Source organism: Anopheles coluzzii, chromosome 2 (assembly GCF_943734685.1).
Source record: "Anopheles coluzzii chromosome 2, AcolN3, whole genome shotgun sequence".
Classification (NCBI taxonomy): domain Eukaryota; kingdom Metazoa; phylum Arthropoda; class Insecta; order Diptera; family Culicidae; genus Anopheles; species Anopheles coluzzii.
Genome location: NC_064670.1, coordinates 19,963,212 through 19,989,428, shown reverse-complemented (window position 1 = coordinate 19,989,428; position 26,217 = coordinate 19,963,212). Strand labels below are relative to the sequence as shown.

The 26,217-nt window shown below is 50.1% G+C and overlaps 5 protein-coding genes across 5 annotated transcripts; 3 read left to right on the top strand and 2 right to left on the bottom strand.

The window, feature by feature from the left end:
* The first annotated feature begins 1,716 nt into the window (after positions 1 to 1,716).
* On the top strand, positions 1,717 to 3,619 carry LOC120947495 (uncharacterized). Its single transcript, XM_040362862.2, has 2 exons — positions 1,717 to 2,164; positions 2,232 to 3,619. Exons 1-2 carry the CDS (start codon positions 2,083 to 2,085, stop codon positions 3,536 to 3,538), a joined length of 1,389 nt encoding a protein of 462 aa, XP_040218796.2. The 5' UTR covers positions 1,717 to 2,082; the 3' UTR covers positions 3,539 to 3,619.
* Positions 3,620 to 3,699: 80 nt separating this feature from the next.
* On the bottom strand, positions 3,700 to 7,991 carry LOC120947494 (eukaryotic translation initiation factor 3 subunit A). The gene is made up of 3 exons (XM_040362861.2): positions 7,766 to 7,991; positions 4,332 to 7,595; positions 3,700 to 4,247 (listed from the first exon to the last, which is right to left on the bottom strand). Exons 1-3 carry the CDS (start codon positions 7,812 to 7,814, stop codon positions 4,186 to 4,188), a joined length of 3,375 nt encoding a protein of 1,124 aa, XP_040218795.2. The 5' UTR covers positions 7,815 to 7,991; the 3' UTR covers positions 3,700 to 4,185.
* A 10,874-nt stretch (positions 7,992 to 18,865) lies between these two features.
* LOC120950714 (AN1-type zinc finger protein 2A) lies at positions 18,866 to 20,309 on the top strand. The gene is made up of 2 exons (XM_040368970.2): positions 18,866 to 19,201; positions 19,291 to 20,309. Exons 1-2 carry the CDS (start codon positions 19,104 to 19,106, stop codon positions 19,967 to 19,969), a joined length of 777 nt encoding a protein of 258 aa, XP_040224904.1. The 5' UTR covers positions 18,866 to 19,103; the 3' UTR covers positions 19,970 to 20,309.
* Positions 20,258 to 21,179, bottom strand: LOC120950715 (vacuolar protein sorting-associated protein 29). The gene has a single exon (XM_040368971.2). The coding sequence runs from the start codon at positions 20,953 to 20,955 to the stop codon at positions 20,407 to 20,409; it is 549 nt and encodes a 182-aa protein (XP_040224905.1). The 5' UTR covers positions 20,956 to 21,179; the 3' UTR covers positions 20,258 to 20,406.
* Positions 21,180 to 21,449: 270 nt separating this feature from the next.
* On the top strand, positions 21,450 to 23,840 carry LOC120949952 (eukaryotic translation initiation factor 3 subunit D). Its single transcript, XM_040367603.2, has 4 exons — positions 21,450 to 21,683; positions 21,780 to 21,899; positions 21,991 to 22,138; positions 22,214 to 23,840. The coding sequence occupies exons 1-4, from the start codon at positions 21,605 to 21,607 to the stop codon at positions 23,619 to 23,621; spliced, it is 1,755 nt and encodes a 584-aa protein (XP_040223537.2). The 5' UTR covers positions 21,450 to 21,604; the 3' UTR covers positions 23,622 to 23,840.
* The last annotated feature ends 2,377 nt before the right edge of the window (positions 23,841 to 26,217 follow it).

Here is a 26,217-nt window from a genome sequence, read left to right as displayed (position 1 = left end):
ACCATCTTTGGCGGTGGTGTGTTCGAGTATGAAGTGTGGAGTAGAAGGATGAACCACGACCTTGCTGAGCTGTACGGCGAACCGAGCATCCTGACGGTGGCGAAGGCTGGCAGGATACGATGGCTGGGGCATGCCATGAGGAAGCGATCATGACAGCGATCACGAGTTTGGCATGAGGCACTGGGGATCGCACCTAAAAAGGTTGGATAGTACTACTTTATAGTACTTAGTAGCGCATACGCACGCATTAAAAAAAAATCCATGCTCTTTCTCCTGATTATTCATCGCTACTGATCACTTCCTCTCGAGGCGCCACTCGCTTTCATACGCTCAGTCTTCGGGAGCGGCTCCAACCTAATCATAATGGCCTGGTGCGGCTGTCACTACTGCTTTAGCAATAAAGTTATTATTCAGGGGCGTTTCCGTGGTACAATCGTCAGCTTGCAAGGCTTAAGAAAACATACCCGTCGTGGGTTCAAACCCCAAATGGAACATCCTCCCCGTAGCAAAAGAGGACGGTGATTATCTGGTTGCCTGGTACTGAAAAAGCCTTTAAAAGGCCATCATGACTAATGCAGGTCGTTACAAAAGAAAGACAAGAAGAAGAAGTTATAAAGAGTTGATAAAGAGTTTATTGCTAACATAAATACGCTATTTACTATGTAATTTGCGGATTTGCGGCATGCGGAGACATCATCGTTCGTACCGGTACTGGGGCAGGTAATTCTGTTGAATTATAATAGTTTTATTAATTTGAATCACATGCATGTGTCATAAAATATGCGGATTTTCACGAATTTAGTAAAACAAATGTGTTCAACAATGAACGGAGGGACATAATGCACCCAGAAGATTGGGACTCAAATGTACCATTTAGTGAACAATCTGAAATGAGTTTTGGAGTCGTCAACTCGTACGGCTTAACAACATACCCGTCATGCGTTCAGGCCCCAAATGGACCGTGCTCCCATACTTAGGACTGACTATCCTGCTATACGTAATCAGTAAGTCACTGAAAGCCAATCGAAGAGCCACCAAGGTAGCATACATTTTGATTAATTCGGCTCATACCATGGAAGCCGACGGGTATTTTTAAGCGTATTGGTTCTCTCCTTCGCAAGCTGTCCTGTCGCTGTAGTTCTTTAAACAACGTCGAACTTTATTCAGTTCGAGGCAACTGGGTCATCTAATGGTATACGGTGCTAGCTTCCGTAAAAGTTGAATCTTGTTCCATTCTCATCTGAGCTGCCGTTTGCGTAGTAAAAAGAACTTTACTATCCGGTTACGTAGCTCTTTAAATCTAGACAAATGAGTAAGTCTATTGGTCTCTGTAGCAACCCATGGGAGATAATGCTCTGATTAGCTAACATTTCGCGCGTCAAATTTGCCCGATATGGCGGAGTTTGCCCCTATGAAGTTTTGTTTATACCTTCGCTGGAATGTACAAGCTCCACTGGCATACCACCTATGTCCATCCAACGAAATGTGCCCCCCAAAATAACTAATCACGACACCAAATCTATTCTTAAAAATAAATCCAATCAATGCGTCTATTTACGAAAACGTTTCACGTTTCTTCCATCGGAACGCCAATCATCGAACAAAACCACTCGGCGGACAACTGCTTCCCACAGCAACTGATAAGAAACAGGGGAGAAAACATCTTCCTTACGCGCTTTGGACGACCTTCCCGATAGAAACAAACCACTCTTCTGGCGAGACTGTCGTTCCCGATTTGGCAAGGGACTGACTGACTGTCCCGGGGACTTACATTCACGGGAACGCACGCTTGCGGCTGCCGACCGAGCGACTGAACAACTGATAATGCTGATAAGATGCGAACGTTCATCCCAACGGGCACGTTGATCGTGTGGCGTAGCGTGGTGAGCCGCCGGGCAGCCGATCGCCAGTTGTAAATCGCCATCGGACGCATTAGCTTCAATTGGCTGGATTGTGTTGTGGCCCCGAACCATATTCACCGTGTATACTTTGTGTCTGTGTGTGTGTGTGTGTGTGTGTGTGTGTGTGTGTGTGTGTGTCTTTGTGTGTGAGTGGTGGTTTTGTATTGACGATCGCATGTGAATGACGATGGCCAAAGCGGTAATCGCTCTATTGTGGATCAATTTGATCTGCCTTATCAGTGTGGCAGTTTGCACCCCCGACGGTATGTAGCAACGTGGAGCGCTAGCGCCCGTTTTCGCTCACTTTGCTCACTTGATTTTATTTTACAGCCTGGCCCAACAATGGTGGCCGCTCGATCGTGGATCAGGAGCTCGGCGAAAGCATGCTGACGAAGCAGCTGTTCGCCATCATCGATCTGTACAAGCAGGATGATCCGGTCGGGCTGCCGGACGCGTCCATACCCGACCCGATGCCCATCCCCGAGATCCGGCAGTCGTTCTCGTTCGCCAAGATGCATCTGCGCAATGTGCTGGCCCGCGGCATGTCCCGCTTCCGGATTCGCTACTTTCACACCGAGCTGAGCCGCATGTCCGTGACGGCGCTGGTAGCGATCGACGAGATCACGGTCAACGGCAACTACACGATGAGCACGTTCTTCAACCGGGCCGAGGGCCCGTTCAACGTGGTGATGCGCAACGTGCTGACCAAGGCGAACGTTTCGCTGGCCGTCGAACGGGACGGCACGCTGCGCACGAACGACATCGAGCTGGACATTGCGTTCGACGACATGGCGATGGACTTCCAGAACCTCGGCTTCATGGGCAGCATCTTCCAGAGCGTGGTCAACTCGGCGTCCAATCTCGTGTACGACACGATGAAGCCGTTCATGCTGTCCGAGGCGTACACGAAGATCCGGCACGAGGTGGACAGCCGGATGCTGAACATTACGGTCGAGAACCAGTTCACGCTGCCGAACTCGATCGCCCCACTCGACATGGCGATCGGCGAGATGCGGCGCATCGTGCGCAACAAGGGCCTGGATCCGTTCTTGGTGCCGGACTACAACAATACGGCCGGCATCTTCGGCATGCAGACGTCGCACACGTGGATCAGCGGTGGGTCGAGCTTCTACCGGTACGGCGACATCTCCATCACGATGCAGAACAACACGGCGACGGTCGGTATGCACGTGGCCACGCAGCGCATCGTCGGCTCGACCCAGTGGACGGTGTCGATCGGGCGCGGCATGCTGTCCCATCCGGGCCGGGCACAGTTCACGGTGGAGCACATACGCGTCGCATTTCAGATCGAGCAGCCGCTGAACCTGGGCAAAAAGCTGAAGCTGCGCGACATCCAGCTGGAGCTGGGCAACATCCAGGTCCGCAGCGATGGGGCCGGTACGTTCGATTACGTGATCGAGGCCGCGGTCAACATACTGCCGAACGTGCTGCGGTACCAGATCATGGATGCGATCGAGAACCCGCTGCGGATGCGCATCCAGGAGAAGCTGGACTGCATCAATACGGAGGCGCTGGTGCGGAAGTACGCGCTCGAGTACGAAAAGCACGGTATCGATATCGATTTGAAGGATTTCGAGCTGTGCGAGCAGCAGGTGCCCGGGCCACGCGGGGAATAGGGAATGATTAGTGAAGTGATGTAGAGCAGATTGAATTGAGGTTTAATTAATAAAGAGTTCTATTCGCTTCGAAATGGTTAACGGCGGTACCTGGGTATGTTTACGCTCGATTCTTTTCGATGAAGTCATCACGCAGGATATAACGTTGATATAATGAATGATTTTGTTGGATTCATAATAATATTTTATTTTGAAGTTACCTAAAGCATAGTTGCTACTCCAGCCCACTCAAAAGCCCATTTCACCACTTCCGTCCCTAGAAGGATACGACGCAATTGGGGTTGCGATCTGTCAGTGAGTAGAATGCAGCAGCACTAATAGCCGCGGACAGCGCACTATTGCCATGGGGCAGGACCGCAGCACATCGTAAAATGTTGAGTAACCTATGCAACAACTAATGCGCCAATGCACATGATGCTTACATGCTTACATATTCTGAATAAAAAAGTTGCAACACATCCGATGTTTCCCCGCAAAATTGGTGTGCAGTGGTAGTAGTAGTAGTAAGTAGATATTATATAGTCGGCGATGCGTAATGGTTAGAAAAAAGAAAGAACAGAATATGGTTCCACTGTTGTGTTTTAAAGTTACTCGCTTAATTTAGACGTCACGAACGCAAGCAAGCGCGCGCTCACACGCACTACACTCTAGCGGTGCTTCACATCCGTCCATCCTTCTTCATCTGGGCCGGCGTTGCTGCGGGGGGGAACTGGGGGAAAGGTGCCAAAAAGGAAAACCAAACCAATCAATAATCGCGGCTCCACCGGAGTGGCATGCGGACGGCTACACTTACCATTTTCCTGAGCAGGACGTGCTTCGCGCTGGGGTCGATCCTCTTTCTGCTTGGGTGCCGCATCCTGCCGGGTGTTGCGCCAGGTATCCTGCCGTCCTTCGTCCCTCGGTCCCCGACGGTTATCGTCGGCATTGTCGGCCGGTCCGCGACGCCAAGTATTGCCCCGCTCGCCACCACCACGTGGACCACGGTCATCGCCACGGCGATCATCACGGCGATCATCACGGCGATCATCACGACGGTCGTCACGGCGATCGCGGTTGAATCCGCCACCCGGACGATCATCTCGCCGGGGAGTGCCTGTTCCGGCTGGTGCATCACCTGGACCACCACCACGGCGAATCGGACCACGATCCTCGCGCTCACCACGCTCTTCGCCACCACCACGACGAATCGGTCCACGATCGTCCTGACCACGGCGCATATCGCCACCGCGACGCATACCACCAGCACCACCACCATCCTTCTCGTGATCTTCCGGCCCGGTGCGCCACTTATCTTTCGGGCCAGTTTCTCCGCCCCGTTCGCGCGGTCCCGGCCCGTACCGGCCCGAACCCTGCCAGACGTTCTTCTTCGGCTCGTCAGCGGCAGGATTGGCGGGAGCTGCGGCTGCCGGTCCTTTGCGCCAGCTTTCCTCGGGCTTCGGTTCGGCCGGTCCCGCTGCAGGGCGGCGCTCACGGCGCCCGTCCGCTTCCTTCATCTGCTCCAGCTCTTCCCTTCTTCGGCGCTCCACCTCCTCCGCAATGGCGAGCTGCTTCTCCGCCAGCTGACGGTTCTTCTCGTCCTGTATGCGCCGCTCCTCGGCACGCCGCTCGCGCTCGATGCGGTCCGCCTCTTCCTTCTGCTTGCGCAGCTCCTCTTCGATGCGACGGCGCTCCTCCTCCTTTTCCTTCAGCCACTTCATGCGGCGCTCCTCGCGGCGCTTGACGACGCGGTCGGCCAGCCGGCGCTTACGCTCCTCCTCCAGCGCCTGGTTGAACTGCTTCAGCTTCTCGGCGAACTGGTTGCCGCGCTCGTTCTTCAGCTGCTGCCAGTAGACGTCCCGGTCGGGCAGCATGCGCTTCAGCCGCTCCTGGCACGCTTCCGCGTTCTTGCGCTCGGCGATGGCCGCCTCGATGCGGGCCGCTTCCTGCTTCTCCCAGAACTCCTTGTCCTGCACCGACCGGTCCTGCAGGTACTTCTCGATCAGCGGGATCTCCTCCAGCCGCTTGGCCCGCTCGAAGTAGTCGATCTTCTTCTCCTGCGTCTTCAGGTTGTTCTCGTGCGCCTTGCGCTCCTTCAGCCGCTCCTCCGCCTCGCGCGCCGCTATCTCCTCCGTGTTCAGCTTGCGGATCTCTTCCTCGTCCAGCTTCTTCAGCAGCTTCTGGCCCGTGGCCGTCTGCTTGATCTGCTCGATCTTCTCCTTCATGTTGCGCTCCTTCATCATCTGCAGCTCGTTCTCATGCCGCTTGCGCTCCCGCTCCTCGTTCTCCGCCTCGAGGCGGCGCTGTTCGGCCAGCTTCTGCATGCGCACCTGCTCCTCCTGCAGGCGCAGCTCCTCCTCCTCGCGCTCCTGGTTCATGCGCTCGATGTACTCCTTGCGGTCCTCGATCTTCTTCTGGCGCTGCAGTATACGCTGGTGCTCCTTGTCCGCGTTCTCCTCGTACTGGTGCACCATCTGGGCGCGCAGCCGCTCCCGCTCCGCCTTCTTGCGGTTCGGGTTGATCGTGGCGATGGCGCGGTGCAGCACCACCGACATATTGACCAGCTGCGAGCGGATCTGCTCCGACGGCATCGACTGCAGCGTCGGCCCGTCCGGATGGTCCTCCCGCTGGCTCTCCGACAGGTCGGTGCCGAAGTGAACGCACTCGTTGCGATGATCGATCGTAATCTGCATATCGTTGTGGCGCACACAGTCCACCAGGATGCGCTCCAGATGATGGTAGTCGGCAAACTTCGCCAGCTCCAGCAGGCGCGGGAACTCGATCGTCTGGTAGACCTGCGAAATTTGACGCACCAATCGCACCAGCGTCACGTCCTTCAGCGCCTGAATGTACTGGCCGTACACCGAGTTCGGGTCGGCCTCAATCTCGTCCACAATCTTCTGCACCTGATCGCACAGATTGAGCGGATCGAACTCCACCTCCAGCAGTTGGTAGAGATGGCGGAACTGGGGAGCCGCCAGCTGCAGCACGTTCAGACGGATCAGCTCCTTCAGCAGCAGTGCACGGGACGGCGATTGCTGCAGGCCGAGCAGGAACGCCAAACGCTGCGCCTTCTCCATCGGACTCTTGTCCGTTTCGATGAACCGATCGAACTCGGGGTGAGCCGATGGCAGCGGAATGGCCAGCGTGGCGATGAGCACGTGCGTCGTCATGCGCTGAATTTCCTCCGCCGTTACGTTCTTCTTCATGTCGCGCGACAGCTGGAACAGTTTCAGCAGTGCCGACGCGTGGAACAGCTGATTGCCCGCCTTCCAGAACACCATCGCCAGCTTGGTGTAGTACAGGGCCATCGTTTTCGGCAGCGGCGTCTTCTTGCTCAGCTGCATCAGCCCGTGAATGTCCTCGATGGCCTTGTACGCCTCCAGCCACAGCTCCATCTGGATGGCCGAGTCGAGCTGGTGCAGACGCGTCTCCAGATTCAGCTGCTGCGTTTCCGGCTTCGAGATGGTGACGTTCGCCGTCTGGGACGACACCTTGCAGATGTCCTCCAGATGCTTGCGCAGCTTCTCGCACAGCTTGCGGAACTCCATCTTGCGGTTGTACTTCAGACAGAACTGGAACGCCATCCGGGCAATGTCGTGGTACAGCGTTTCGCAGTGCGAGTTCACCTTCAGCAGCTCCAAGCACTGGCAGTAGCTTTCCCACAGGAACTTTACCCACGGCAGCAGGATCGTCCGGTCGGAACGGTCCTGCGCGTCCTCACCGCACACCGCGCTCATCAGGATCGATTCCGGCGTCGCCAGATTGTCCAGATCGTCGATGTCCACGGTCGCCTGGGACGACTGCTGCTGCGCCTGTTCCGTGCGCTCCTCGGCCATCTTCAGGTAGCCCCGGATCACGTTCTCCAGCGAACCCACGTTCACCAGCTGGAACATGTTCCGGTACTGGAACAGACCCTCCTTGGCGATGTGCGACTTCTTCAGCTCCACGCACAGGTCCAGATACTTGAACATGACCGGCTCGATGATCGATTCGGACCAGTTGTAGTTCCATTTCTTCGCCCGGAACACCTCCTGAAGGGTGTCCAGGGCACGCGCCTTCTTGCCGACATCGATAAACTCTGCAAAGAAAAATGCGACCAAAATCAGCCCGGCACAAACAAACACACACACCGATACGCCTCAAAACGTGGACATTTGACGTGTCGTCCATATTGGAATTTGTACAGGCCCAGCCGTCCCGTTCCCTTTCCACCACGCACACACGCACACGCACGCACACTCTACTTACCGTTCGCTCTTTTCAGAGCGTTTTCCGGACGTTGCACGTATCGGGACATTTTACATTCGTTTGCACTTGATTGCTACTCAATGGATGCTGATTTGCAAACACTTTTTCGGCACGGCGAGGTGCGTTTGATCGCTTTTTTACGGCGAAAGTTGCAGACCGTTCGGTCACACCGTATGAATCGCGTTTTTTGACAAATCGCGAAAGAAGGAGGGCAAAGCAACAGCCGGTGACGTTATCGAACAAGATGGCGCAATCAAGGTGGATTAAAATATCAGGTGGTGGATAAGGGCCTTTGGGGGGTCGCCATAGTTGAGGGACTTTACGTCATTTTAAAACCGTTATCCATTGGTTTCCGCACACAAAGCTTAGCAAAAAGACAAGATTTCTTTGTTATTATAAGCATTTTTGTGTGTCTGTTGATTTTATCAAAAAAATGAGATATATTAACAAAAGATTTGATGATTTGCTTATGCACGAAATTTAAAATAATGTGAGTAAGAGTTCTAATATCACTTGTCCATGAAGCTCGTAGATAATGAGAAATCAATGTGAAAATTGAAAAAAATAATGATTTCTTAGTTTTTATCATCAAAAATGTCGAAAACAAAATAAAATTTAGAATAAATTGACGTAATAACACAAAATAACACACTTTAATTTATGCTTTAATGTTGAATAAGAACTCGCAAAGTCCAAAATATATTTTTAAAGAATATTTAATCGATAAAATGGGGTAGATAAATTATATGAACCAATTTAATAAATGTAAACAAAGTTTGAATCGTGTAGACCTTACGTCAAGTGACGAATTGTCAAAATGCACTAGAGTCCACCACCTGATATTTTTAAATCCACCTTGGGCAGGGCTGAGACTGGGCCCATGTCGGTGGTAGACATGGGCAAGAAGAGCGGGAATCATAAGGTTCGCTCGCTCCCATTAATGAGCGGGCGCTCGCCGCTCTTCATTCCAGAAAAATATGATTCGCCCGCTCGCATAAAAAAATAAAACAAAATCGTTTGAAATTAGTTGCTCCGAGAAAAAAATCTAAATCTATAATACTGTTGGGCTTATACGGAATGTAAATAGCCGCAAGTAAAAACAACAAATATTTTTATTGTGGTTAAAACTAAAACTCAAATTAACGTTTTATTGAAAAAAAAACATCACAAGCTACTGTCGTCGACCCACACTGCCTATCCAAAATCCATGCAGAAAAAAACAGCCTAGCTCGCGAGCGCACTGCCTATCCAAAATCCATGCAGAAAAAAACAGGGTAGCCCATCCAAAATATGTAGCGAGAAGAACAGGGTAGCTCGCGAGCGCACTGCCTATCTAAAATCCATGCAGAAAAAAACAGGGTAGCTCGCGAGCGCACTGCCTATTAAAAAACCATGCAGAAAAAACAGGGTAGCTCGCGAGCGCCCTGCTCATCCAAAATATGTAGCGAGAAGAACAAGGTAGCTCGAGAGCACCCCTTCTCTTCTCACTACGTATTTTGTCCAGGCAGCGCGCTCACGAGATAGCTTGATCCTCTCACTATGCATGTTGGCGCTCGCGAGCTGGGCTGTTTTTTTATGAATGGATTTTGGGCCAACCGGTCGCTCGCGAGCTACCCTGTTCTTCTCGCTACGTATTTTGGATGGGCAGGGCGCTCGCGAGCTACCCTGTTTTTTTCTGCATGGATTTTGGATAGGCAGTGCGCTCGCGAGCTACCCTGTTTTTTTCTGCATGGATTTTGGATAGGCAGTGCGCTCGCGAGCTACCCTGTTCTTCTCGCTACGTAGTTTGGATGGGCAGCGCGCTCGCGAGCTAGACTTTTTTTTTTTTTGCATGGATTTTGGATAGGCAGTGCGCTCGCGCTTAGTCTGAATTTCTTCGCTGTATTCGCTGCAGGAAACCAGTTATTACGATAAAGAATATCAGTTGTTTTGTAATAGAAAAAAAAAGTATTTCAATTGCCTTACGCTATGTCTTTTTTTATACAGGAGGACGGCTTTGCCTTATAGGTTAAAGACTCACTATAATAATGATTTGAGTAACATTCGTTCACAGAGTGACATTTTGTTTTTCTTCCTGCCTGATTATTATTTCATTCCTGCTAAAAAGATCATTATTTCATAAATGAAACGGATGAAAAAAATGGGGAGCACAATTAATGAAATGGAAACTCATTAGTGATTGTTTTGCTCCCATTGAAGATGTAAAAAATGTGTATTTTTGTGTATTGATTTTTTCTCACCATTAACTCTATACTCTATTATTCGAGAACAACCTGCATTAATTAAGCAATACCTCACGGAAAATATCACCTATATCTCCTGTCCAATTAAAGGTATGGCTAGCGCGAGCGGACGAATCAACGATCGCTCGTGATTCGCAGTAAGCAAAAGAGCCAGCTCGCTCGAATCGTCGCAAAGAATCATTTTGCCCATGTCTAGTCGGTGGGTACCCAACCGGCATTATCGCGCGATTTTGATGTGTATCTATCATTTTTCTCATTCTAACATTCAGAAAAATTTTCACTCTGTCTTGCTCTTCTGGGTGTTGGTCACTTTTTGCTCGCAACTTGGCTGTGTTTCACCAACCATCCTCATGTTGCATATGGTTCTTCTCTTTCCATCGTTCGAGAGAAACTCTTGTGTCTCGCTTTTCTGGGACTTGTCCAATTTCGCTTGCTACACCAAGCGTTCACGCAAGCGATCTTCTCTCGTCCGCTCTTTGTATCATCTTGCAGGTACTCCCCGATATACGCTATTAATGCGGACCGGAGGCAATAGCGTATCTCGAATATTAGCAAATGTCGAGTTTTCAGTCAAATTATAGCTAATTTTCGTATAATTTTGCTTGAAGTGGTAGGATTTACCACTTAATGAGTTATTTGATCTGATTCAACTGAAGATTACAATTGTACACCTTTTGAAATGGTTTTTAATATTCGATCAAAAGGGAATTTATTTTGAATTTGATATTCGATGTGTCAAATTAGTACAACTTGCTCAAAGAACTTTCAAATTTAGAAAAAAAGCTTATAGCGAAATCGCGTATATCGAGTATGGCGTATATCGGGGAATACCTGTGTAGCGACCAGAGTTCCATCTGGTGCGCACACCTAGAACTACCGACAGAAAATGTTTAACGGGCTAGTTAGGCAGGGACTGCACACAAAGCTAGAGCAGGACAAACAGTGGTAGCATGCTGCACCGCAGCTATAAAAACGGTGGCTTGCTCCATACACGCTCTCTCTCGTCCTAAACGTTTCAACACCGACACGCGCATATCCGTCCGTCTTACCCAACACACACTTCTTCTCCGGCAACTCTCGAACGAACAACACTAATTTTCGCGTCTCTCCCGAACTCACCGTTCCGCGGCTTAAAAGAAAAAAATAAATCGAATTCTACCAAAACGTAGTTCGCAAAGCGTGTTGCGTATCTCTTTAAAAAATTAGGGACCACTTTTGTGGCACCCCTAAAACTGGTGACCCCGACGTGATTCGCAACCCGCCGCGGCCTGCCGTCGGGATCCCCTAAAACTGGTGACCCCGACGTGATTTGCAACCCGCCGCGGCATGCCGTCGGGATCCCCTAAAACTGGTGACCCCGACGTGATTCGCAACCCGCCGCGGCCTGCCGTCGGGATCCCCTAAAACTGGTGACCCCGACGTGATCCGCAACCGACGCCGCGAATTCGTACGTGAGTGGGTGTGTGTACTACGCATCGCAAACTTGTACCGCGTTGAACGTGTTAAAACGTGCCACCGGCATCGGAGATCGATGCAGAGAAGACAACGCGTGTGTGTGTGTGCCTACGACCGGGAGTGCTACCAGCGTTAGAGGTACCGGCAACGCGGCTGGCCTCCTCCCCCCTTTCCCTGTAAAGTGCGCAACGAGCGCCCTTTCATCATTCACAGGACGTTGAGTGCGGGCCGACGAAAAAACGCAGCAACGCCGTGTTAGTGCGCCCGTAGCTACACGGAGCGTTCCTGCATTCAGCGAACAAAAGACCCCCCCGCACACACGCGCGCCGCCTCGAAGCGAGTCAAGCGCACACACACCATCATCGGCGCAGCAGAAATTTTCCATCGAGCTTTCGACGGCTGACGCAATCGACGCAATTCTTGGAAGCGGATCGACGACAATCTCCGCTGGTGGTCTCCTCGACGCCGATCACCACCTCGCAAGCTGTTTCTATACCTCGTGCTACTGGGAATTTTCCGTTTGTGTGTGCTTCGATCTACGGGTGCGATCAAGAAGGAGGACACCAACGTCGAGTTGCGCACGCAAATTACCCAGCCGTAGCAGTAGTGACACATCGCCGCCATCACGATTATTTAGCTCGAAGGCGAACCCGCTTGGATCCAGCCGACAAGAAAGACGACGCCGCCATTTTGTCTACACAATTCCGCCGTATGTGAGAAGACACCATTTGCTGCTCACGAAAAAGGACGACGCACACCATCATGCGAACCGACGCACTTCATCGTTCTCACCTCTACCCGTGCATGAACGTGGAGACAACCAGGAGTGTTTGCGTCATCATCACCGCTTAACACCATAGACGAGAGAGCCGCTGCCGCCATCATCGTGTTCGCGTGGATCTACCCGACCGGGAGGGCCGCTGACAGCAGGCCCCGCGAAGACGCCACTACGCACGCCGTCACCACGACAACGATCATACGTCATCATCATCGTGCTATGTAAGATCCACCCTTTTACAACTGTTATATTTTCGTTTTCTTTCGAAAGAACGCTAAGAAACGTTAACGCGTTACTTCCTTCAAAACGATGGGATTGGAAAGTCCTTGTTTATTATTAATAACTCGTAAACGATTTGCTACCACTTTGTTCCACGACTTTTCTCAAGCGCGCGCCATATCTTTCTCCTCGATCGGCACTCACGCATCGTGCCGAGCGCGCGTTCGCTGACCTCCCGATAGACCGCACACACACTTCGATCTACGCCCGATGAGTGTCCTCGGTAGCGATCTACGGGATCATCAGGTTGGCCCATAACATCTCCCCCTTTTTATTGCAGCAGATACCCATCAAGCCTACGCGGGAATCGTCTGGACCTGTTGGATCGGCGTGGCGATTGTACCGGCTGCTGACGTCTTCTTCGTTGGACAGGTACTGGTCGTGGAGATGGTAACGGCGGTGAGGAGGTCATACCACGGACCTCGTCGGATGATGATGGTAGGAGCGGTGAGGATTTCAATGTAGGGTCCTCAACTGGCACGACATCTCTTGGCCCTTCGATGAGCAGATCTAGCGGCAATTGCGTACGAGCCGCGAGATTGGTTGACTGCTCTGAACTGCCGGTGTCCCGTTTCCGCAGCTGGTTTACGTGACGGCGATGCATACGGCCGTCATCCGTCTTAACCTCATATATCACATTCCCTATCATGCGAACAACCTGCGCGGGAACCCATTTCCAAGAGTTGCGCGAATACCACTTCGCGTAAACGCAATCACCACTCTTGAAGCCCCGATCATGTTCCTCAGGCAGCGTTTGAGTGGTTTTTGTGCATAAACCTTTACCGTGGAAAACAGCTGGAAATTTCTTCTCCCATTTTGCAGAATCGCTCGCTATTCTGTTGCAAAATTGGTTCATCGGCATGGCTGCAAGCGAAAAAATAGCGATTACATCGGCTCCTAATAGCTGCAAATCTGACGGAATGACTCTTATTATCGCCGTTTCAGTCCTTCCGTTAATCGTGATATCCGCTTCAAATTCGCCATCCAGCTGAATATGTGCACCAGTTGCCGTTTTCGCGTGCACTTGCGCTGGAGATAGAGTTGGCATGCCGAGCTGTTTCCAGGTCTTTCGTCCTATGATCGTAATGTCCGAGCCAGTGTCGAGCTGTAACCTGGCCGATTTCTGCCCAATGTGGACAGTCACGTATTTCCGGTTTTGTTGTACGCTAAAAATATTAACGGAAACTACCCTTGTCGCTACTGAAGAGCGCTTGTAGAAATTATTTTTTCTTTTCTTCCGCCCTGCAGTGTTACAATGCCCTTCGCGGTGCCCATACTTGCCACAATCCTCGCACTTATGCGACCGGTACGAACAATCTCGTATCCAATGATGATCGCCGCATAACCAGCATGGACCCGGTGGTTTCGCTGCTGGTGCGATTCTGTCTGCTTGCTGAGGATGCTGCTGTTTGCTGAAGCTGCGTTGTGTCTGCTGCGCGTACCGCTGTTTGTAGTCACCGCGCATAGCGAAAACTCGCTCGTTTCCCTCGGTGGCTATCATCGCGCTGTCCACCTTCAAGCTTGTGATGCGCTGAGCTTCGGCAGAAAGCTGCTCCAGCGTGAGGTCTGCCTTGTCCTCGATGCGAGCAAGAAGCCGTGTGCGGATTTCAGCATCGCCTTCCTCTCTCAACCCACAAACAAGCATTAAGCATTTGAACTGCTCCTCGGTCATAGCGCTGAATTGGAAATCAACACAAGCGCGATTAACCCGACATGCGAATGTCATCAGGTCTTCGTTATGAGCTTTCACAATTTGCAAACACTTGTATCGCTTGCTAAGTAGGGACTCCGCGCTTCCAAATAGGGCCTTCAGTTTGCTAACTGTATCGTCGAACGTGAGGTCGCGGGGAACACGGGGAAGGATGAAGTTGCAGTACCGCGCGTGTTCCGCTGTGCCCAATTTGCGAATGAGCAGCCGCACTTTCGCTGAATCCTCTAGTCGGGAGGCGTCTTGCACGAACAAATCCTCGTAACGTGCATACCATGCAGGGAACGTCACGCCGGATTCTGCCTCGAACCGAAACTCGTTGATGCTTCCTGCCAAAGCATCCATAATCAACTCTGGATTCCTTGGTGCTGCGGGCTGCTGTGCGTACTGTTGAGCCTGCTGGGCTTGTTGTTGGGGCTGCGCTGTCGTGTGTGGTGTTTGTTGCATCATGTGTGCCATCATTTGTTGCTGCTGAGATAGCTGTTGCTGCTGCTGCTGCATTTGCTGCTGCATAAGATTCAGCATTTGCAAAAACATTCCCGTTTCAGAACCGTTCATGGCCAGTCCTGCTTGTGCCGATGAAGCAACGGGATTTTGCGATGGCGGTTGTGCTGGTTGCATCGGTGCACTTTGCGTTGGCTGAACAAAGCCCGGGTTCAGAGCCCTTGCACCGTTTAGAGACAAACGTCGCTGCTCATCCATCTCGGCATCGCCTTCGGGATTAAACATTTTAATGCCGCTTCGATGGAATTGCCTCTCTTTTCCGGTAAAGGATGCACTTCACACGCGAACACTTTAACAATGCCTTTCGTACTAATTGCACTGCACTGTGAAAGTCTTATTTGTTTTTTTTTTCAACTCGTCGCCACTGTTATATTTTCGTTTTCTTTCGAAAGAACGCTAAGAAACGTTAACGCGTTACTTCCTTCAAAACGATGGGATTGGAAAGTCCTTGTTTATTATTAATAACTCGTAAACGATTTGCTACCACTTTGTTCCACGACTTTTCTCAAGCGCGCGCCATATCTTTCTCCTCGATCGGCACTCACGCATCGTGCCGAGCGCGCGTTCGCTGACCTCCCGATAGACCGCACACACACTTCGATCTACGCCCGATGAGTGTCCTCGGTAGCGATCTACGGGATCATCAGGTTGGCCCATAACAACAACTAACTGCGAACATTCTGCAGCGAATAAAAAAATGATGTGCTACCCCAACGGGAAAACCGCCGCCGACCGCCGACCATGCGGTACCTCGCAACCGACCGATAACCGACCTCGCATCCGGACCGCCGAAGACGACTACCTTCCAGTCCGCGCCAGGCACCCAAGCTTTCTATTAGCTTTCGAACAATCTACCGACCACTACCTATTCGGTCAGGAGGCGTTAACTGCCGGTCTCTTTGTTCGTGCCACCATGGACCGCAACGAAACAGTACGCAATCGACTTCCTAACCACGAACCATCAAAAACTTCCGATGATAAGTATCAACGGAAAATGATCGCCTTCCCACGTTTCTTCGTCGCTACCGATGCCGACACCTAAGCGATTAATCGAATCGATACCGAATCTGCCGCACAGCGGCCCGACCGAAAACGCTACACGCTACGTATGCCGACCTCGAAGCATAATCCCCACATCGACCGCTACTCGAACCCTAAAGCGAGATCCTTCGCCCAACCGATGACACTACGATTCGTTTGGCAGGACCGTAAGGGGGAACAGGATTCGTCTGCTTTCCTGCTCATCCACTTGCCCAGACATCATCGGGTACTTTTTCGCTCAGCCAGGGTAACCGCTATCGACCAGCACCAATGTGCTTACCTGCTGACCCGAACGATATCAAACCGAAACGTATCGACACTTGTTTCAACGTTCCTACAGGACACCGTCTGGCACTTTGACCGATTGGAACAGTTGCTCGCCCATAGCAACATATCATTCGACCGTCGCCGCAACAAACGTATCACGCTTCATACCAAGCACTTACACAAATTTTCGAAGTCGTTTCAGATCTTTGTAACGGACAGCTACGCTAATCTCCGTCAACCGCCTGAAACCAACCCAAGCAACGAACGACCACGACCATATCGGCCTCGTGATACCGTCACTCGATCGCCCGCCGATGACCGGACGCGCGCATAACTCCGATGTCCCAACTGCCATCGCCCGAACAACAGTTGACGAGCCGGCAAAACACGACTTCGATGTCTCCGCCGTCGACACCGACCTGAACGCTGAAAGCCCGAAAGTGCACTTAATCGATTTCGCATGCACCGTCGCTACCTGCAGCAGCATCGACCGCCAGCTGCACCAACCGCCAGCTCGCCCCACCACCACCTATCCTACGACATATGGAATCGATGGTATCGACCGGTATTACCAGGGCTCAACGGAAACTCGCTTTCCTCTACGATACCAGTAACACCGCTCTAGGAGGGGAATCCTGTAGCGACCAGAGTTCCATCTGGTGCGCACACCTAGAACTACCGACAGAAAATGTTTAACGGGCTAGTTAGGCAGGGACTGCACACAAAGCTAGAGCAGGACAAACAGTGGTAGCATGCTGCACCGCAGCTATAAAAACGGTGGCTTGCTCCATACACGCTCTCTCTCGTCCTAAACGTTTCAACACCGACACGCGCATATCCGTCCGTCTTACCCAACACACACTTCTTCTCCGGCAACTCTCGAACGAACAACACTAATTTTCGCGTCTCTCCCGAACTCACCGTTCCGCGGCTTAAAAGAAAAAAATAAATCGAATTCTACCAAAACGTAGTTCGCAAAGCGTGTTGCGTATCTCTTTAAAAAATTAGGGACCACTTTTGTGGCGCCCCTAAACCTGTATAGCCACACGAGGAAGGCGCTGCTTCGCGTTCTCATGAAAATGTGGTAGTGTGAAATCAAGTTTGCAAGCGGTAGGCTTCGTCGATGCGTGCCCGTTTTTTTCTCTCGTGAAACCGGTACGGAAAAACTATTTGGTAATTACAGCTTTTAATATAGGATTATATCAATCTGTATCAAACTGAATGGTATTAATAATTGGTGATATCAAATCAATTTCGTTTTCTATAGCAAATCGTAACACACGCACGAACGGAAGTGAGCACGGACCACGATAGAAATAATCAATTGGTTGGTAAGTATCATGCTTCGCGTTAAATGGAACAGCGGTTTTCAAAATAGATAATATTTCCCTCTTTCACCAGCAGTGCCAAAAACAAAAGGACAGGAGAGGCAGGAACGATCATTCAACGCGTTAGCGCCGGATGAAGGAGAAGCGGCAGGAAGGCAGGAACGATCCTCCAACGTGTTAGCGCCTGGTAGAGGAGAGGCGGCAGGAAGGTAGGGACGATCATCCAGCACGCTAGCGCAGCACCTGGGAGCAGCGAGGGGGAGGCAAGCAGGAATAATTTTTAACGCGTGCACACCATTCGACGAAGACAACGCTGGATGAAAGGAAGAACGAGGAGAGAAGGCAGGCAAGACGGGTACGTGTGTATTCCGCACCGGTTTTCGGCAGTGTGAATTGTGTGAGTATGTAAATTTGTATGTGCGAGTAAGAAGGTAAAATAAAGAGCGTAAGCATGTGCGGAATCGACAAATGAGAGAAAGAGCTTTGTAGGGAGAATGAAGAGAATGAAAGAAATTGAGAAGGGATGTAGCATACAGAAACCAAATGTATGATACACGCTGTCACACGGTTGGAAAAACCTTCTCTATAGTTCTGCTATCGAGAACGATTTGACCGCGCTATAGAGAACACTTTTTCAATACAAAAAAAAACCGGTTGCAACGTGACAATGTCGGTTGGGTAAAAGTAAGGCACAGCCCTCTACGTTACAAAGGAGAAGCGTTACATGCCTTGAAACATTCCCAAGCAACATTTTTATTATAACTGTGTCATCCACGCGACCGACTAGAGTACATTATTAAAAAAATATGTTTAAAAAATGGGATGAAAATAAAAGTTTTGTTTAAAGATTAACCAATACCAAGGAGATTAAATTCTGAAAGACAAGTAATATGCATGGTTTATGAAAAATAGTCGAAAAAAGTTCTCAAAAACTCTTGAAAATTTAAATTGGAGTAACATTTCCCATAAGTAGAAAATAAAAAAATATGTAAAATATATTTAGTAAAGTTAAATATATGACATGTATTTATTATCTATGAAATATACGTTTCTGGCCACTTTAAATCATAATTACATTTAGTTTAAAGCTCCTATTATAAGGGCGATGAATAAGGGTAATAAATAAATTTACACATTGATTATAATTTCAATATCATAGTTTTAGCAATAGTGGGCTAAGAAATGTGTAAGCATATTATTGGTTTAATTGTTTTGAAAGTAATTCTTAAAGTGGCTATAACACTAATGAATATCAAAAAAGTAAGGTAATAATGAAATATTTTTTTTTAATTTTCATGAATTATCAATGAATCTAAACCTTATGAATGATTGCTGAACATTTATCAGGTTTTGATTATTAGACATTATTATCTATCAATTTGCTCATCCACGACGGTTAAAACAGGCGTTCAAAAAATCTGCTTGGGTTTGAGATAAACAGGCGTTACGCGTAACGCTAGCGTAACGTAGAGGGCTAGGCCTTACTTTAACCCTTTTACCAAATTGTCAAGTCATCCCAGAAATAGACGCGAACGTTCACGCAATATTTGGAAGCTTTTTGTAGCATAAATATAGACGCAAACGTGCGCCTGCTGTTTCTTGGATCGGTGACGCTGTGGCGCGAAGTGAAAGTCTGCCTCGAAGTGACTCATCGGAAGTGAAACAATTGGAAGCAACACGGAAATCGCTGTTACACACTCACACACATACAGCCTGAACAACAAAGCCATCGACAATGGAGTTTCCGAATTTGGGCAAACACTGCTCGGAGCAGTTTTGCAACAAGTTAGACTTTCTGCCCATGAAATGTGATGCCTGTGGTGCCATATTCTGGTAAGTGGACCGAAAGCGTTTGCTGACGAAATATGCAATCTGGATCGCGTCAAGCAACTAATGGTTCCCTCGCCTTCTTTTGTTTGCAGCTCCGATCACTTCAGCTACAAGGACCACGCGTGCCCCTCGGCCTACAAAAAAGACGTCCAAGTGCCCATCTGTCCGCTGTGCGGTGATCCCGTACCGACGCCGCGCGACGTATCGCCAGATGTGACCGTTGGTGCCCACATCGATCGGTTCTGCAAGTCCGATCGAAAGAAAATCTACACCAATCGCTGCTCGTACCGCAACTGCAAGAAGAAGGAACTCATCCCCGTGAACTGTAGCGTGTGTCGATTGAACTTTTGCCTTAAGCATCGCCACACGACCGATCACGACTGTCAGGGACCGGCGGCAGGGCAACGGAATCTCGTGGCTACGGCTGCCATTCAGCGGCAAAGCACCAAGCCTGTCTCCTCCTCAACCGGTCTATTCTCAGCGTTCCGGTCTGGCGCAACCAACGCGCAGACTGCAGCTACTAGCAGAAGCAGCAACGCGGTCAGTAGCACCACCACGAACGAACATATTGCAATCGTCCAGGGCGGTATGTCGGAGGACGAAGCGCTAGCACGTGCGATCGCCCTGTCCATGCAGGAGGAGGAGGAACAGCAGGCACAGTTGCGCCAGCAAAGCCAGCAAAGGCGCAATCCGTCCAATACGGCGCGCGGCATATCCGTCGGAAATGGAAGCGGAACCGGTGCCTCCAAGGATCGATGCAATTTGTCGTGATGAGGACGCTGGTGACGATTTTTGTGATCCCATCCCATTCCAGCTGTTTCCGCGGACCTAAGACAATCAAAGTGCGCTGCCGGACTACTTCTACTCGAGCCGAAGAATGTAATTGGACGTGTACGGTTAAAGCATGCTGTGTGATTTGTTGTTATGGATTTGTTTTGCGTTTTCGGATAGAAACGATTGTAAAAGACACGCTCACGCTTTCCTTTACCCACCATCTGCCCCCACTCCACACACACACCGTTGACGGATTGCAGCGCCACCAAAAAAAACGACGTTGAGTTAGTTGTAGTTTTTCCCTTCACGAATACAATTATATTTATGCATATTTTAATTCACATCTTGTTGTTATTCGATTAACGTCCTATTTTGTCGCACTCTGCCGAACGGTCGGCCGTGTGCTCGAAATGGCTGGCGGTTTGTTTTCCTCTTCAATTCTTCTTATACTCGATCCGTTCCACCTTAACGTCGTCGCCCACCAGCTGGTAAACGTACGTCACGACCGTCGTGCTCTGGATGTCCATCAGCACAAAGGACGGAATGACGGCGGTGTCCAGCGGATTGTAGGAACCGGTCGCCGAACCCGGATTGATGTAGAACTTGTTCTCGTGCTCGTACGCTTCGAACTTGTGCGTGTGGCCCGAGATCAGTATGTCCACGTCGAGCTGCCGCTGGATGAGGGCGAGCGCTTCCGGGTCACCCCACGGCACTACCTGGTGGCCGTGGGACAGCCCGATCCGGAACTGTCCGACCGTCACTACCTTCTGCTCCGGGTAGTTGGTGTTTTCGTCAAAGTCTCCGCGCACAATGTGCACATCGTTGGCGAGCGTTTTGAGATAGTCGTACGATTCCTTACTGCACAGGTTCCCGGTGCAGAGGATGTGATGGATGCGCCCCGGTACGAGCAGCTTCTTAAACTTGGCCGGAACACTGCTGCACCGGTGGGGAATGTGTAGGTCACCTAGCACTAGCACCAGCATCTTTGCATTTGCTTGCGAACGATCGTCTATATCACTCAAACACTAAACGGACGAAGGAGAATAGTGGGGACAAGTGGCTTTTGACTATACGATCCGCCCGGAAGGAATATGTGGGAGGGCGTACGATAACAGCACGGTGACGAAGTTGGGCTGATAAGTTGTGGATGTAAATATGTGTGTTGTTTTCTATCCTGCCAATTGCTGCAAATTAGTTCTTGTTTTTTTTCCCACCTCCCTTCTCATCGCATTGACCAACCTTGATTGAATGCAAGTGTACTCTGTGAACGGGCCTCACAAGAAAAAGCCTTTTCGTGTGCAGCAGCATAATTATCATTGTTTTTACCATATTGCCGATAAATTGGCCAACTAAATAGTTAAGAAACACGTTATAAAATTGCGGTCCAATTAAAAACCATAATAATGTTCAATTCAAAGTTATTATTCTAAAAATGGAATTGCAAACAACCGCTCTACCTTTGCATACAACCCTGACCGGTGCTGCTGTCAGCTGTCAAGCAGGAAAGCAGCCACGTTCGGTCGCTGTTGCGAGTTTGTTGAGAAGCACCATTTTTCCCCGGTAGTGCCGCCTAATTTTGTCGATTTTATCGGTGAAGCTAGGCATATTGTCGGTTCTGGCAGTGTGTTTACGATGAGTGATACCATTAGCTGTACGCCGGAGACTGCGACGTTCGAGGCGCCGCAACTCCAGTTCAACGAGGATGGCTGGGGTAAGCGAGCAGAAATCCGTGTCATCCCGGCTGTGTCTGGGGTGCACCGTGGTGAAGATGTTTAACGCATATTGTCTGTATTCTTCCCTTCGTCAGGTCCGTGCGAGCTGCCGGATGCATTTAAGGATATTCCTTACCAGCCGTTCAGCAAGAGCGACCGCTTAGGAAAGATCAGCGACTGGACGGGCACGGCCCAGACGGACAAGAAGTTTTCGAGTGAGTGCAACATAACCTCAACTGGGTGTAACTCCCGGAGAAGAAATGTTTCCATTTGTTTGACAATCCATTGATGTGTATCCATTTGCAGATAAGTACGCGTCGCAATTCGGTGGAGGTAGCCAGTACGCTTACTTCCACGAGGAGGATGAGACGACATTCCATCTGGTCGATAGTGCGCGGATTCAGAAGCCGCCGCACCAGCGAGGTCGCTTCCGTGGCAATATGCGTAACAACCGGTAAGAGAGCGGCGAGTCGCGTAGAGCTGTAAGAAAATGAAAGCTAATTGTGGGACTATTTTGATCCATTTGTAGCTCGGGTCGCGGTCGCGGTGCCCGCGGTGGCGTGCAGGTCGGTGGCATGACGACCCTGTCGAAGAGTGCAAACAAAATGCGCGACCAGCGTCGCGGCACCACCCGCAAGTGGGGCATGCGTGGGCCACCGCCCAAGATTCGCGATGCGTCCGTGACGGTGCGCCCGGACTGGGTAACGATCGAGGAGATGGACTTCCCGCGGTTGGCCAAACTGTCGCTGCCGAGCGTGAAGGAGGGCGAGGATATCATGACTTGCGGTACGCTCGAGTACTACGACAAGACGTACGATCGCGTGAACGTGAAGAACGAGCGGCCGCTGCAGAGCGTGGACCGTATCTTCCATACCGTCACGACCACGGACGATCCGATCATCCGGCAGCTGTCGAAGACGCACGGCAACGTGTACGCGACCGATGCCATCCTGGCGACGATTATGTGCTGCACGCGCTCGAACTACTCGTGGGATATTGTGATTGACAAAATCGGCGGCAAGCTGTTCATGGACAAGCGCGACAACACCGAGTTCGATCTGCTGACGGTGAACGAGACGGCTAGCGAGCCGCCGCAGGAGGACGGCAACTCGCTGAACTCGCCGCGCAATCTGGCGATCGAGGCCACGTTCATCAACCACAACTTCAGCCAGCAGGTGCTGAAGAGCGGCGAAAAGGAGCCGAAGTACAAGTTCCAGCAGCCGAACCCGTTCATCGGCGACGACGAGGACGGTGAGGTGGCCAGCGTGGCCTACCGCTACCGCAAGTGGGATCTGAACAATGGCATCACGCTGGTGGCCCGCTGCGAGCACGACGCCGTGCTGAAGATGCCCCAGGGCGACACCCAGTTCCTGACGATCAAGGCACTGAACGAGTGGGACTCGAAGATTGCGAACGCGGTCGAGTGGCGCCAGAAGCTGGACACGCAGCGCGGTGCCATCCTGGCGAACGAGCTGCGCAACAACTCGTGCAAGCTGGCCAAGTGGACGGTGCAGGCCCTGCTGGCCGGTTCGGATCAGCTCAAGTTCGGATACGTCTCCCGTGCGCACGTGCGCGACTCGTCCAAGCACGTGATTCTCGGCACGCAGCAGTTCAAGCCGCAAGAGTTTGCGAACCAGATCAACCTGAGCATGGACAACGCTTGGGGCATTCTGCGGTGCATCATCGACATCTGCATGAAGCAGAAGGACGGCAAGTATCTGATCATGAAGGATCCGAACAAGCCGATGGTCCGGCTGTACGACATCCCGGACAACACGTTCGACTCGGACGGCGAGGGTGAGGAGGGCGACGATGGTGAAGCGTTCCAGCCGATGTACGGTTATTCGGCTGCGGCCTCCACGAGTGCTAATGTGACTGCCGCACAATCCAACACGTCCGCGACTGTGCCGGACCAGAGCGAAAAGGCGAGCGCTTAACAGGGAGGCTCAGGCAGCTCAGTTTCATTAGCTACACACGAACTAAAAGCATCTTCCTTCTCCGCCGCACACCAACAGCTTTGTGGGGGCGTGGGAGACGAGCAATAGTGAGTGAACGTTCATAAAGGTATTCAAATTTAATAAGAATAATCATAATAAAAGGATGAAAACATCCCGGCCTCAACATCGGCTATGGGTGAACCAAAAAAAGAAACGAAATGTTGCAATTTTCTCTCTTAAAAAGGAAAGAACCTTGCCTTTGAAGAGACCGTTCATATGAAAAACAGAAAAAAATACTTATCCACTTGAGTGTATAACAAAACAAACTTCGAAAATTAAGTACACAATAAGTATTAATTTGCGCTGGTGCGCGCGTCTGTTAGCGAAAGATTAATCGCACTTCTACACTGACCCGCGACCCGCACTGTTCCGGCCGAGCTGTTCTCGGTAAATAGATTATAAAAGCGCGTAACGCATTGTGGCATAAATTACGTTTTCTAAGCACATAAAGTACAATTTATTAGGCCGCTTTTAGACTCTTTTCGACCGACGAAGCTTTCCTTCACGCTTTCGGTTGGCAGGGTGAACAAAAACTGCCGCAACCAGAAGACAGCTTTGGCAAAAGATTAATTGCACTCCTTCAATCATAACGCATATGCAGTTCGTTGTCCTTTAGAGAGTGAAAAATTCGAATGGAAACACAGAAAAAAATCGTTACTATTACGAGGTGTTTACGCAACACTTAGCTAAACGCTCGCTTAGTTAATGCTGGTATGAGTAGAAGTTTCAACTACAAAAATTCAAAATTCAAAATTCAAAATTCAAAATTCAAAATGTAATGTATCAAACATGAAAATGGTTTAAAGTAGATACATAGTGCTAAATGGTAATGCTAATTAAATATAATGTAACGAGTTAATGATTAGTAATCGAATAGAAAAGCAACAGAATCCATTATGTGAGAACAGACAGATAAATTTAGCAGCGCTTTAAGCTTTACGTCTTACGGATTGCATACATTTAGGCGTCTAAAAGATGCGATATCTAAACTACCACGGTTGGAACCATAAAGTGAAGCAATTGTAATAAAATTATCACAACAAGACGCCAGCAAAAACATAGGGTTAAAAAGTGAAAAGCAGCGTGAAAAGCCACAAAAGTCCGTCAAATGCCGTCCGTTGACGTCTTCCTGCCGTGGATTAAACTGATCCCGTCGACGCGGGAAACCATGGTTTCTCTTTATCGTTCCATCATCGTCATCATCATCATCATCACCGTTGTCGTAATTGACGCTACGCAGTGGGACGCCTTTTCATCACTTTTCACTCAACGCTCCCAGTGCGCGACAATCCTCCCAGTACGATGGATATACGCTTTCGCGGCTTGTCGGCAGCTGGAAAGGATTTGTGCCCACCATGCTACGGCCAACCTCGACCATTGTTCGGTACGGTCCCACTGGGAAACAGCGGACAAAGCCTGCCCCGTTAACCACAACAAAAGTCTCGCCAAGCTCCGAGGTTTCGAGAGCTGAACACGCGGAACGGCGCATCAAGTGCGCTTTTCTACGGCTGTAACTAGAGGTGATTCTGGAGGTGTGTGTGTGTGTGTGTGTGTGTGTGTTTTTTTTTATACGTGCCCAGAAGTAGAAAAAAAGAAAGCTCTCAAAGCTCCCACGTGTTGAGTCGCGATGGAGAAGCACCATTTCGAACCGGAAGTTTTACAGCTGTTTGCCATTTGATGGTTGCGGTGTATTTGTGTTGTTTTTTACCCCCCGACCCGCTGCCCCTTGCAGTATTAGCACCAGGGAAAACGGTGAGCCATGGACAGCAAACGAAGAGAACTGAGGACACATTCCACGAGTATTTGCAGAGTTAGTGCGGCGTGGACACACACAACGGTGCTACAAACACATGCTCTTCGGCGGATGGAACAAGCAAACGATTGTATGCCGTACATTCATCCTCGCTAGAAGGGTCGCTACCACACACACACACGCACAGGCATGAAGAGATGCGAGAAGGATTACGAAAATAAAAGCCAAACAAACCAGAAAAAAGCCAGCCACGATCTAGCAAGCCATGGTTGGTGGGGTTGTGATGTGCGGAAGCACCCTCCCCGGTATGTAAACATGACGGGCAAGATTAATGATTAATCATCAAGATTCATTCCCGAAGGTTGATGTCCTTTCGGTTTTTATCGTGTTGGTTTTTTTTTGTTGATTTTCTCCCCCTTCTTCGTTTCGTTCTTCTTTCTTGTCCTACCATATGTGCTTTTTGTTTCACGCGTACGCGTATGTGTAGGGGAAGGTAGGTAAAGACGGACACTGAGGGTAAGACTAATGCGGATCTTAAGCTCTGTAACTTGCATTGTTTTTATTTTCGGAAGTTTTATTACATGAATGAATTGTCGTGATTATAAAGAAAAAAAAACCAAGAACGAGAATGAAATCAATAAAAAAGCTTGTTTTTTTCTGGTGGTTTAAACATCCTCATACCAAAGCAGGAAAGACGGACACTCTGTCGTAGGGAGAGATGGACACCGAATTTATTGATTTATTTTACTTCTTATATCAATTGGTGATGAATAGATTTCATCA

Bases quoted from the DNA above. Each gene is read 5' to 3' on its own strand.
- LOC120947495 (XM_040362862.2), top strand. From the start codon at position 2,083: ATGACGATGGCCAAAGCGGTAATCGCTCTATTGTGGATCAATTTGATC. The intron at 2,165-2,231 runs GTATGTAGCAAC...TTTATTTTACAG, and splicing joins GGCAGTTTGCACCCCCGACG to CCTGGCCCAACAATGGTGGC.
- LOC120947494 (XM_040362861.2), bottom strand. From the start codon at position 7,814: ATGTCCCGATACGTGCAACGTCCGGAAAACGCTCTGAAAAGAGCGAAC. The intron at 7,596-7,765 runs GTAAGTAGAGTG...TTTTCTTTGCAG, and splicing joins CGCTCTGAAAAGAGCGAACG to AGTTTATCGATGTCGGCAAG. The intron at 4,248-4,331 runs GTAAGTGTAGCC...CCTTTCCCCCAG, and splicing joins ACGTCCTGCTCAGGAAAATG to TTCCCCCCCGCAGCAACGCC.
- LOC120950714 (XM_040368970.2), top strand. From the start codon at position 19,104: ATGGAGTTTCCGAATTTGGGCAAACACTGCTCGGAGCAGTTTTGCAAC. The intron at 19,202-19,290 runs GTAAGTGGACCG...TTTTGTTTGCAG, and splicing joins GCCTGTGGTGCCATATTCTG to CTCCGATCACTTCAGCTACA.
- LOC120950715 (XM_040368971.2), bottom strand. From the start codon at position 20,955: ATGCTGGTGCTAGTGCTAGGTGACCTACACATTCCCCACCGGTGCAGC.
- LOC120949952 (XM_040367603.2), top strand. From the start codon at position 21,605: ATGAGTGATACCATTAGCTGTACGCCGGAGACTGCGACGTTCGAGGCG. The intron at 21,684-21,779 runs GTAAGCGAGCAG...TCCCTTCGTCAG, and splicing joins GTTCAACGAGGATGGCTGGG to GTCCGTGCGAGCTGCCGGAT. The intron at 22,139-22,213 runs GTAAGAGAGCGG...ATCCATTTGTAG, and splicing joins GGCAATATGCGTAACAACCG to CTCGGGTCGCGGTCGCGGTG.